This window comes from Lotus japonicus, chromosome 6 (genome assembly GCF_012489685.1).
Source record: "Lotus japonicus ecotype B-129 chromosome 6, LjGifu_v1.2".
NCBI classification, from domain to species: Eukaryota; Viridiplantae; Streptophyta; class Magnoliopsida; order Fabales; family Fabaceae; genus Lotus; species Lotus japonicus.
In genome coordinates this window covers 16603652-16616164 of record NC_080046.1, presented here as the reverse complement: position 1 = coordinate 16616164, position 12513 = coordinate 16603652, and the positions used below count along the sequence as shown (strand labels likewise).

At 40.3% G+C, this 12513-nt stretch overlaps 1 protein-coding gene and 1 non-coding gene across 2 annotated transcripts; one reads left to right on the top strand and one right to left on the bottom strand.

Annotated features, from left to right (window-relative positions):
- Window positions 1-1810: 1810 nt before the first annotated feature.
- LOC130725009 (uncharacterized) lies at window positions 1811-7255 on the bottom strand. The gene is made up of 4 exons (XM_057576271.1): window positions 6129-7255; window positions 3932-6029; window positions 2943-3820; window positions 1811-2813 (listed from the first exon to the last, which is right to left on the bottom strand). The coding sequence occupies exons 1-4, from the start codon at window positions 7253-7255 to the stop codon at window positions 1811-1813; spliced, it is 5106 nt and encodes a 1701-aa protein (XP_057432254.1).
- A 2419-nt stretch (window positions 7256-9674) lies between these two features.
- LOC130727070 (small nucleolar RNA R71) lies at window positions 9675-9781 on the top strand. Its single transcript, XR_009015110.1, has one exon. It is a non-coding gene; the product is annotated as a small nucleolar RNA R71 (small nucleolar RNA).
- The last annotated feature ends 2732 nt before the right edge of the window (window positions 9782-12513 follow it).

Sequence of the window (12513 nt, the reverse complement as noted above, 5' to 3'; positions counted from 1 at the left end):
AGCTGAGATCACAAATCCTAATCAAAATCAAATCCTAAAAGATAACAATAAATCCTAATAAATCCTAAAGATAGAGTTTTAAAATAACAACCTAAATAAGTTTGAATCTTAAAGATATCAAACTTAATTTATTCCGAAATTAAATCCTAATATTTCCTAAAATACAATCTTCACTCCAGCACAATCAAATCTTCATTCCGCAATTCTCCAAAATGCCCTTGATGTCAAATAAAACCTGAAAATAAGAATAAACGTAATTAGACCAAATAATATAAATCTCTGTCAAGAAAGGTCAATTAATTTCGAATAATCATTAATAATGACAAATTAAGGCTATATAAAATGGGTAAAATATTGCTCATCAAATACCCCCACACTTAGCCTTTTGTACTCCTGGGCAAAATAAAGAATTAAGAACATGAAAACCAATTTGTAACTGGAAGTGAATCATGCAATAACCTAAAAGATCACATACTTAACAATGAATCCTAGGAAATGTAGAGAAATGGGCAAAATCAAGTGAAAAAACAAAGAGACAAGAAATCCATGAATATCATCCCAACATCCAAGCATGTAAAGTAACCAATCAAACCAAGAGGTGAGAACAAAGATGATAGAACCTCACAAGTTATGCTCTCAAAGTGTTTACACTCAAGTGTTTAAGGTTTGTGTTTACGCTCAAGGCACTTCATGAGAACAAACACTACCGTAGGCTTGACAAGACGCTAACATCAACAATCAAAAACACATGCACATAAAGATCAAAAATGACTTTTATAGGTTGTAATGGGGCCAAGAACAAGGTAGGATAAAACATGGGATAAGTAGCTAAAACCTTAGGAAATAGAGGAGCAATGGGGAATAAGTAAGAAGTAAGTCAAGATCAACCCAATTTCAAAGCATAAGATTTGCAATTCTTCCTCCAATTCCACACTTCAACTTTTCATCCTTTATCCTTTCATTCATTTTTTTTCTCTTGGCCTTCTCTTTTTTTTTTTCTTTTTCTGTTTTTTTTTCTTTTTTTTCTCTTTTTTTTTTTTTTTTTAATTACTAACAAAACAAAACTAGTAAGAAAAACAGCACCACCATACTATTTACAACAACCAACTAAGCATAACCGAGAATTGGAAGAATTAAAGAACAATGCACCCTTACCCACTTAGTACTTACTCCCAAAACAATTCCAAAGCTCCAAAATTCCCTAAGATTAGGTCGATCATGGTTTTTCACTTATAAGCTTGTAATGAGCTAAAGAAAAGAGGGGTAAAAAGGCTCAAAGTGGCTATCAAAGGATAAATTCATTCAAGGTAGGCTTATTTGGCTAGTGGCTTATTAATTAAAAGAAGAAAATGCCTAAAATCACCTCAATATGTGCATGTGAATATCAAGTAGAAACAAGCGTCAAGTCAAGTTCTAGAGTGCAAGTAAACAAGAGTGCAATCACACAAGAGAAAGATTAGAGATGGCATACAGTTGACCACCTACAGTTAAGGCTCAAAAACTCTCACAGGGGAATTAAGTCTGTCATAATTGTTTCAACCCCTCAATTTTCAAAAGTAACTTGACAACAAGAACGCATGGATTCACATCAAAAGATATCATGACTCAGTTCAAAGAAAGAAAATGCCCATAATCTAAACAAGACCTAAGAATTCAAAGAGAAGCATGCATCAATTTATTCATCTAATTTATTCTACCTAAGCTAATCTCCCCCCCACACTTAAACTACACATTGTCCCAATGAAGCATAACAAATATGGAATTGAACAAGTGCAATAAAAGTAAAGAAGGAGAAAGAAAACTCCCTGATTCATGGCGGGCGGAGGGTGGAAACAACCAAGGAAACATCGTCCATGGTACCATCCACAAGAGAAGGATTAGTGAGGAAATGCTTGAGGCGATGACCATTAACTTTGAAGCTCTTATCTGTGGATTCACTTTTGATCTCTACAGTACCATAAGGAAACACATTAGTAACAACAAAAGGACCAATCCACTTAGAACGAAGCTTACCGCTCATTAGGCCAAGCCTAGAGTTATACAACAACACTTGTTGTCCAACCAAAAAGTCTTTTCTGGAAATCAAGCTATCATGGAATATTTTGGTCTTCTCTTTGTAGAGCTTAGAGTTTTCATAGGCTTCTAAGCGGATCTCATCTAACTCACTCAATTGAAGCTTCCTTTCGCCACCAGCTTGATCAAGAGCCAAGTTGCAAGTCTTCACAGCCCAATAAGCATGATGCTCTATCTCAACAGGGAGATGACATGCCTTACCAAAAACAACGCGGTAAGGGGACATTCCGATGGGTGCTTTGTAAGCAGTGCGGTGGGCCCAAAGAGCATCCTCAAGTCTATTGCTCCAATCCTTCCTGTTAGGCTGGACAGTCTTCTCCAAGATCCTCTTTATCTCTCTGTTGGAATTCTCAGCTTGCCCATTTGTTTGAGGATGGTATGGTGTGGAAATTCTATGAACAACCCCATATTTCTTGAGAAGAGCTTGCATGGACCTATTGCAGAAATGGGTGCCTTGGTCACTAATGATTGCTCTAGGAATGCCAAACCTGCAAAAGATGTTAGATCTAACAAAATCCACAACAACTCGAGAATCATTAGTCCGGGTGGCCTTAGCTTCCACCCATTTAGAAACATAATCAACAGCAAGCAAAATATAATAAAAACCAAAAGAAACAGGAAAAGGACCCATAAAATCGATACCCCATACATCAAAGACCTCACAAAACAACATGGGTTGTTGAGGCATCTCTTTTCTCCAAGAAATGGTACCGCCTGCTCTCTGACATGGCTCACAGGTGCTGCAAATCCTTGACGCATCTTTGAAGATGGTGGGCCAGTAAAATCCAGAATCAAGCACCTTGCGTGCTGTCCTTTGGGGTCCAAAGTGACCACCCACTGCAGAAGGATGGCAAAACAGAAGGACTGACTCAATCTCATGATCTGGAATGCACCTCCTAATAACCTGGTCAGTACAAAACTTCCACAAATAGGGGTCATCCCAACAATAATATTTAGCATCACTCTTGAGCTTAGCAATCTGAGCTCTAGAAGCAAATGGAGGGAAAACAGAAGCAACTAAATAATTAACAATATTAGCAAACCAGGGTGCTGGAAAAGAAACTGAAATATTAAAGAGCCACTCATCCGGAAAGTCATCTCTAATGGGAAGAGTATCAGCATCCCTCTCTATCCGACTCAAGTGGTCGGCCACCAAATTCTGTGCTCCACTTCTATCTCTAATCTCCAAGTCAAACTCTTGGAGTAAGAGCATCCATCGGATCAACCTAGGTTTTGATTCAGCCTTCTTCAACAGGAACTTTAGAGCTGCATGGTCAGTGTACACAATAATTCTAGAACCTAGCAAATATGATCGAAATTTATCTAGAGCAAACACAATAGCTAGAAGTTCTTTTTCAGTGGTTGTGTAATTCGCTTGTGCAGAATCTAAAGTTCTAGATGCATAATATATTACCCTAGGCAACTTATCTACTTTTTGAGCAAGGACAGCACCCAATGCGTAATTAGAGGCATCACACATAAGCTCAAAAGGGGCTGTCCAATCCGGTGCCTGAATGATAGGAGTGGTGGTCAAGGCTTTCTTGAGGCAATCGAATGCCTCTCTGCATTTCTCATCAAAATCAAACGCCACTTCCTTCTGCAGCAAGTTAGAAAGAGGAAGGGCTCTCTTGCTGAAATCCTGAATGAACCTGCGATAAAAACCTGCATGGCCAAGAAAAGAACGCACCTCTCGCACGCAAGAGGGGTAAGGCAAATGGGAAATAACATCTATCTTGGCAGGATCCACCTCTATGCCTTTGTTAGAAATCACATGACCTAGAACTATGCCTTGCTCTACCATAAAATGACACTTCTCATAATTCAAAACAAGGTTAGTTTCAATGCACCTATGCAAAACTTTATCCAGATTATCTAAACATGTATCAAATGAAGATCCGTAAACAGTGAAATCATCCATAAAGACCTCGATGCAACTCTCTAAGAAATCACTGAAAATACTTACCATGCACCGCTGGAATGTACCAGGGGCATTGCATAGGCCAAAGGGCATCCTCCTATAGGCAAAAGTGCCAAGGGGACAAGTGAATGTGGTCTTTTCTTGGTCCTCAGGAGCAATGTGAATTTGAAAGTACCCAGAAAAACCATCAAGAAAACAGTAGTGACTTTTACCTGCTAAGCGCTCAAGCATTTGATCAATGAAGGGCAAAGGAAAGTGATCCTTTCGAGTTGCTTGATTGAACCTCCTATAATCAATGCAGACTCTCCAACTATTTTGCACTCGAGTAGGGATAAGCTCGTTCCTCTCATTCTTCACTACAGTAAGTCCTGTCTTCTTAGGGACCACTTGAACTGGGCTTACCCAAGGGCTGTCAGAGATTGGATATATAATGCCAGCTTGTAGAAGCTTGGTGATCTCCTTCTTCACAGCATCAAGTATCACTGGGTTGAGTCTCCTTTGTGGTTGTCTTACTGGCTTCGCTCCTTCTTCCAAGAGTATTCTATGCATGCACATGGATGGACTAATACCAGGAATGTCAGCTAAGGTCCGGCCAATAGCTTTCTTGTGCTTCTTTAGTACTTGCAGCAACTTTTCCTCTTGATTTTCACGAAGGAGAGAGGAAACAATGACAGGGAGCTTCTTATCATCCTCCAAGTAAGCGTACTTGAGGTTATCTGGCAAGGGCTTAAGCTCCACTACGGGTGCCTGCAAAACAGATGGAACCAAACTAGCAGATACAGTTTCTGCAGCCTGCACTTCAACAACTGGGTTAGTGCAATCAGATTTCTTAACATCTGAGTCAACAACAGTGTCCAAAAATTGATCAATGCAAGAATCACACATTTCAGTAGCAGTACATGTATGACAAGTGTATGACCCAGTTAGTGAAGGAAAATCAGAATCATGTAGGAAATCAGATTCATGTTCATCAAGCATATCATCAAGCAGTTCATCAAGCAAATCAATATGAAACACATAATAGTCTTCAGGTGGATGTTTCATAGCATCAAAAATGTTTATCCTAACCACAATATCACCGAATTCCATAGTCAGTGTACCAGCATAAACATCTATCTTGGTTCGGGCTGTCTTTAAAAATGGTCTCCCCAAAATGATAGGAACTGTATTACGGGAAGATCCTTTTTCCATTTCAAGCACATAAAAATCAGCAGGGAAAACAAGTTCACCAACCCTAACCAAAACATCCTCTACCCATCCAGCAGGGTGTGTCGTGCTCCTATTTGCTAATTGGATGACAACACCCGTAGGTTTCAAAGGTCCAAGTGAAAGTGATTTAAAAATAGACATAGGCATCACATTAATTGAAGCTCCTAGATCTAGCATGGCATTTTCAAATTTAGTATCACCTATGACACAAGGAACAGAAAACATACCTGGATCCTCACACTTTTCAGGAACATCAGAAACAGGAGCAGGTTTACCAGCTTTACCTATGATTGCAGAAACGTTTCTCCCCATGCGAACTCTTTCATTTCCTTTCAGCTTCCTTTTCTGAGTGCATAATTCTTTCAGAAACTTTGCATATCTTGGAATTTGCTTGAGTGCATCAAGTAGAGGTATGTTCACCTCCACTTTCTTGAATATCTCCAAGATTCCCTTATCTACCTCTTCCTTCTTCTTGCTTGGCATAGCTTTCGGAGGGAATGGAAGAGGAATGGAAGGTGGTTGTACTTGGAAGGTTCTTGTGGCAGTGGTCTCTATCTCCTTTTCAGGTTCAGGTTCTGGCTCTGGTCCATGATCTGCATCAATTTGCCTCCCCGACCGTAAGGTGATGGCACTCACATTTCTTGGATTGACAACCGTCTGAGAGGGCAGCTTATCAGAATTCTGGGACTGTAGCTGGTTTATTGAAGTAGCCATCTGTCCTATCTGGGTGGTCAGATTCTGAATAGAGGATCTGGTGTCTTGTTGGAACTGCATGTTTTGGGCTGTCATCTGCTTCAACATATCCTCCAATGAAGATTCTTTAGATTGCGGTGCAGCAGGGTTGTTAGCCTGTTGTTGCATTGGAGGAGGAACATATGGTCTAGCATTATTCTGAAACGGTGCTTGGGCAGGTTGTGACTGATCAGACCATCTAAGATTTGGATGATTTCTCCAGCCAGGGTTATATCTGTTAGATGACAGATCACAATTTTGCTGAGGTCGATTATTGAAAATGTTGGCAGCATATGCTTCAGGATTCTCATCTGTAGGTTCCTGCAGAGAAGGACAAACATCAGTATTATGGTCTTTAGTGCAAATGCCACAAACCTTTGCCTGTTGTGAAGGTTTATTCTGGTTCATGGCCAATTGAGTAACCAAGCTGGCAATGGTTTCCATCCTCTTCTCAAGCTTGTCCATCCTTGGATCTGTCCCAATCTCATTAACAGTTTTAACAGCATCATTACTCCTTGTGTGAAACTGCTGAGAATTAGCAGCCATCTTCTCAAACAACTGCATGGCTTCAGTAGGAGTCATGTCATTCAATGCACCTCCACAAGCAGCATCAATGAGATGTCTTTCCATGTTGAGCAAACCCTCATAGAAATACTGAACTAGGAGCTGCTCGGAAATCTGGTGATAGGGGCAGCTCACACATAGTGTCTTGAATCTTTCCCAGTATTCATGTAGAGTCTCTCCATGTAGCTGTCTGATTCCTGAGATGTCTTTTCTGATTGAAGTTGTCCTAGAGGCAGGGAAGAACTTCTCAAGAAACTTTCTTTTCAGGTCGTCCCAGCTTGCAATGGATGAAGGAGGCAGGTTATACAGCCAAGTCTTTGCAGTTCCCTGAAGAGAATGAGGAAAAGCCTTCAAACAGATATGATCTTTGTCAACTTCAGGAGGCTTCATGGTGGATATGACAGTACGAAACTCCTTGATATGCATATGAGGATCTTCACCTGCAAGACCACCAAACTTAGGCAATAAATGGATTAGTCCAGTTTTGAGCACACATGGTACATCCTCAGGATACTGGATACACAAGCTTTCGTAGGTGAAATCAGGTGCAGCCAGCTCCCTTAATGTTCTTTCTCGCGGTCCTTCTTCAGCCATGTTATCAAAAACTGCAACAAAATCAGAATCAAAATCAAGGTCAGAATCAGAATCACTTGAATGAGGATCAATTACAAAAGCTCTACGTGCTCTAATTAACCTATGAAACTCTCTATCTATTTCAGAAATTAATGGATGCACAAACCCAGGATTTGCCCTAGTCATGCAACACTAAGTATCCCAAATAGAATAAGAATGAAAGTAAATTTTTTTTTTTTCAAAACCCTAAAAAAAAACTTTTGGCGGAAGGCCTTTTTTTGCGTTTTTAAGAATCGATCTCACGGCGTAGCGGTCACAGATGGATTGGAATTTTTTTTCTACCCCAAAAGCATATAAATTATGTTGAATTCCGAGTTCTGGAGTAAAAGATATGGCCGTTTGAAGTTACAGCCTAATTATCCTTCAAAAATCACTAATCCTTACCTTCACAGTACCTGCGTCAGAGATCGAACTTGTTAATACTACTAATAATAATACTAATACTACTAATACTAACTCTATTAAACCTTTGGTAAAGACGATAATCCCCGGCAACGGCGCCAAATTTGATCGAGGCCGTACCCGATACAAATAATTAATTTAGAAAACTGTAGTAACTAGGAAGTGACTCCTAGGTCGTTTCCCAAGGATTATCGTTTCAACCATAGTTATCGATCGCGGCAAATAGCGGCGCGATAGCACCGTCGCGTCGCGGCCCTTCCCCGCGAATTTGAATCGATCGCGTCGCGGAACGCCGTCGCGGCTGTCGCGCCGCGAATCGCGGCCAAATCGCGTCCAAATCGCGTTCGATCGCGTTCAATCGCGGTGCTCCAGGTTGAAGATGGGTCGGGTTCAAGGAAAATCCCCAAATTGCCCTCAAAATTGTAAAATTAGGTTAAAATTTGAGGGTACTTTTGGAATTTCGCTCTTAATAAGTGAAACGCACCGTTTCACTCGTCTTCTTCACGCGTTTCTTCTTTCTTTACGCGTTTCCTCTGCAACTTGCAACCTTCTTCAACGCGTTTCTCCGGCGCGACTTGCTTCCCCTCAGCCACCTTCGACCAGAAGTCCAGAACCCATGGCCGCGGCGCAATCTGACAAGCACCGTCCAGGCTCCGGCGACCACCACCCCTGTTTACCCTTGGGCCTTTATTCTGTTCTGAGTTGCTCTGTTTTTTTCTTCTTTTCCTCTATTTTTTTTTCCTTTCTTTTAGTAATTATATGTATATATTAGTTATATAATATTATATGTGAAAAATCAAAATAGCGGTCATCCCGCTATCCGCTATCCCGCTATCCCACTTTTGGGGTCGGCCGCTACGCGCCGCGATCCGGGATTGACTACTATGGTTTCAACAAAGATTCAGTATTAAGAACGCACAACGCACACACACTGGGGGGGTTTTGTGATTCAGTTCAAAAGATTAGCAGAAAGTAAAAACAGATTAATACGATAAGTAAAGACGGACGAATCCCTTTGTTCAGTATATCGCTGCTCAATCACGGGTATCTAAAGATCAATTCTTGTTATTAGTTTCCTAGTTCGTGAGAATTAATTAACTAAGCGATAACTAATTCACAGATTCCTAAACTAAGCGATTAAGAATCTTTTACGCCCTAATATGAACTAAGCGAACATACATCATCTTCTATTTCGTGAACATAAGGAATTAAGCAAACCTAAGCCAGAATTAGAGATGAAGAAAACTAATCAGTTGAATTCTATTAAGCACTATACCTCAAGAGGGCGATATACTTTGCAAAGGAATTCGTTCGAAGGGAATTAGCCTTCCATGGATGGGGCGAATTCAACAATTATATTGGAGAAGAAAATAGGGGTTAAAAGCATAAAACCCTAGCAGAGCTCTAATATAACTGAAATTCGAAAATTGCATAAAATAATAATGTGGAAGGTAAAAGGTAATTGTTTCTCTCAGCACAAACCCTTAAATAGGAGCTGAGATCACAAATCCTAATCAAAATCAAATCCTAAAAGATAACAATAAATCCTAAAGATAGAGTTTTAAAATAACAACCTAAATAAGTTTGAATCTTAAAGATATCAAACTTAATTTATTCCGAAATTAAATCCTAATATTTCCTAAAATACAATCTTCACTCCAGCACAATCAAATCTTCATTCCGCAATTCTCCAAAATGCCCTTGATGTCAAATAAAACCTGAAAATAAGAATAAACGTAATTAGACCAAATAATATAAATCTCTGTCAAGCAAGGTCAATTAATTACGAATAATCATTAATAATGACAAATTAAGGCTATATAAAATGGGTAAAATATTGCTCATCACTACTGTAGCACCGACTAAATTGGTCGCCTTTATGTGATTTTGAATCTCCGCAATTCGTTCGGAGAGTTGCTTGTTGGAGGCCAAGAGCTTGTCGTAAGCTTCCACTTCAAGCTTACTCCTTCGGGTTTGGCGATCATTTTCAGAGTTCATGGCTCTCGCTGCCATCTTTTCTATTAAGTCATACCCCGCTTGTGGGGGAAGAGCATCGAACTCACGATTTGAAGCCGCATCTAGGCCAAACCTCCAAGAGTATTGTAGACAATCATAAAATGTTGCAACCAATTCAGCTTGAGTGAGATTGTGTTGAGGACATTTCCTCAAGAGCTTCTTGAAGCGCTCCCAAGCATCATAGAGATTTTCTTCCGTGGGTTGCACAAAATTCATGATGTCTTTTTTCAATTTCCTCAAAAGGGCTCTTGGGAAGAACCTTGTTGTGAACTTTTCCGCTAAGTCTTACCAAGTAGTGAAGCTCCATTGAGGTAGAGAATTCATCCATTCCTCAGCGGTGTCCTTCAAAGAAAATGGAAACAAGCTCAACCGAATTGCATCCGCCGGAACATTGTTCACCCGGTAAGTGTTGCAATTCCGGATGAACCTCTCCATGTGAGCATGTGGATCTTCCAAAGTACCTCCACCATATTGGTTTTGGCTCACCAAGTTGATGAATGCCGGTCTCAACTTAAAGTTTCCCACTCCCTCGGGAAAGACAATGCTCCCGGGATAGTCATAACTCATGGTAGCCGAAGTGAGTTCCCGAAGAGACCGGTTGGCATTCTCAACTTCTTGTTCACATAATCAGAGGGTGATCCCCTCCTGGATTCTGGCCTCAATATGGGCTTGCATCTCCTCCTCCGTCATATGGCCACCCATGACGGTGTCTCTCGTGAGAGTAACCTAAAAGTGTGACACTCAAACAAAGAAAGATTAGTAACACCAATTCTAGACAAAGATAAAAGCAAAAAAATAAAACCACAAACTAAAAACTTAAACAAAAAACCACAAACAATTCCACGGCAACGGCGCCAAAAACTTGTTGGTCAATCCGCAAGTGTACGGAATTCACCCGGTTTTAAATTTATCGAACCACAAGGAATTGGTGTGGCAATTCAGTTTAAGCCTCGAGTTCACGGTAGGAAAGCATGTAAAATTCAGTTTTAAAAGTTGATTGTTTTGGTGATTAATTAACAAGCAATTGAAATATAAGTGTGTGAGGACAATGGTGAGCATGCCTTGGGTTCTTGCTTGAATAATTCAGTTCTAATCAACCTATTCCATCCACAAAACTCTGAGTCTCTCCTTGATGTTCTAGCCTAATCAATCATTTATCGATGCCTCGCATAGACAATCCTCTCAAGCCAAAAGATAGGCACAATTCCTTGATAACCTAAACATTTGCTAAAGGCATTAAGCATGCAATTCAGGCCAACAAACCCCAACCCTTCCTCTATTCCTAGTAGCAAGGATAGAAGAGGTAATCCCACAACAAGTCCCTAATCTATAACAAACTCCCGTTCTATTATAGAAAAGCATAAACTAGCACATGTTCTAACTTGAAAATAAAGCATGGATATGGGATTCAAGGGTTTACTCAGAAGATTCATGAATAGAAATAGGAATTAAGATTAAAACATCATAAGTCTTACAAAGAACCCAAAGCAAAAGGGGTTTTAGCCAAACATGGCTATGAAATCCATACAAGAAGATAAAGATGAAACCTGAAACATAGGGCTTAGAGAAAGCTCCTCAAGCTCCAGAACTCAAACCCTCTCTTCTAACTTATGAAAATATGATAAAATGACAAAAGGTTCCAAGAGAAATGTCTAAAAACCAATTTATAGGCAAAACAGTCGAGTCTGGGCGCTCAGGCGCCAATTCAGAGCGCCTGAGCGCCAATTCCAGCTGAAAACATGCTCTCTAGAAGGATCCCAACGCCTAGGCGCTCCAAGCTCGCTGGAAAGACTTTTTAGCTTCTTTGTAACTCCTCTTCAAGCCTCTTTAACCCCTCCTTCAATTCCATGCTTCTTGGCCTTCCTTCTCCTTCAGCTTCTGATCTGAAAACAAAACCAACAAGCCAAGGAAAATATCCAGAAGCAAAGAGGACCCTCAAATAACATAAGAAAATCATGCAAGTCCCTATAAAACTACAAAATTACCAAAATAAAGTAAAGACTCAAAGAAAGATAAAAATGCATGAGAATGCATGAAACACTACATGAGACTCAACAAAAAGACTTAAAACAAACAAAGAAATGACCCTAAAAACACTACTAAACTAGGGTCATCAGTGGGCCAAAGGGAAACACCGTGCAATGACGACGGTCGGAGCAAATAAACCGGATCGGAAACTGGGAGAACTTGATCTTCAAAGAAAAAGAGAGCAAGAGTTTGAGCTTTTCTGAATGTATGGAAGTGAAAGGAAAAAGGAAGGTTTTATAGGTGAAGAAAGAGGAGAGAGAATGAGTGGAAAAAGATTTGTGAAACGATGGATGAAGAGAGAGAATGAGTGGAAAAAGTGAACCGACGGGTTAAGAGAGAGATTTTGAAATTTTTTGAAAAGATTTTTAAAAGATATCGACAGGGGAAAACGCATCCCATGATCCTAGGGTTACACCAAACAAGGCAACTCCTCGAGACGCACGCACACGCAAATTTCATTCATTATTAATGATGGCAAAATCCGGGAAAATGGGGATGTGTGTGTCAGTGAGAGATTTGATTGACGTTTGATTGACATTTGAGGGAAGATCGCCAAGTAGTCATCAAAACATTAACATGAAAGGTTGACTTATGCAACTAAAACATGGCAATATATGAACAGGGCGCCACAATCAGGGCGAGACAGGCCAATTACGAAGACATGACGTATAACCGTGGTGTGATCTTATTACGCCTAGAAAAAGACGGTCTTATAAAAAAAAACTGAATGGCCAAGTATCTCGTCCGGGCGACACAAGTGGTAGGCGACTGAACTATTGGGAAGCACAATAAAGACATTTCGACTCAAGTAACTTGAACCTCATGTCTTGGGGGCTTGTGGACCGGGCGGGATATGAGCTATCTTATGCCCGCCCATGAGACCAACGGATTAGGGCGAGACATTGATTTTGTAGAGGCACATGCGATGATGAACGGAT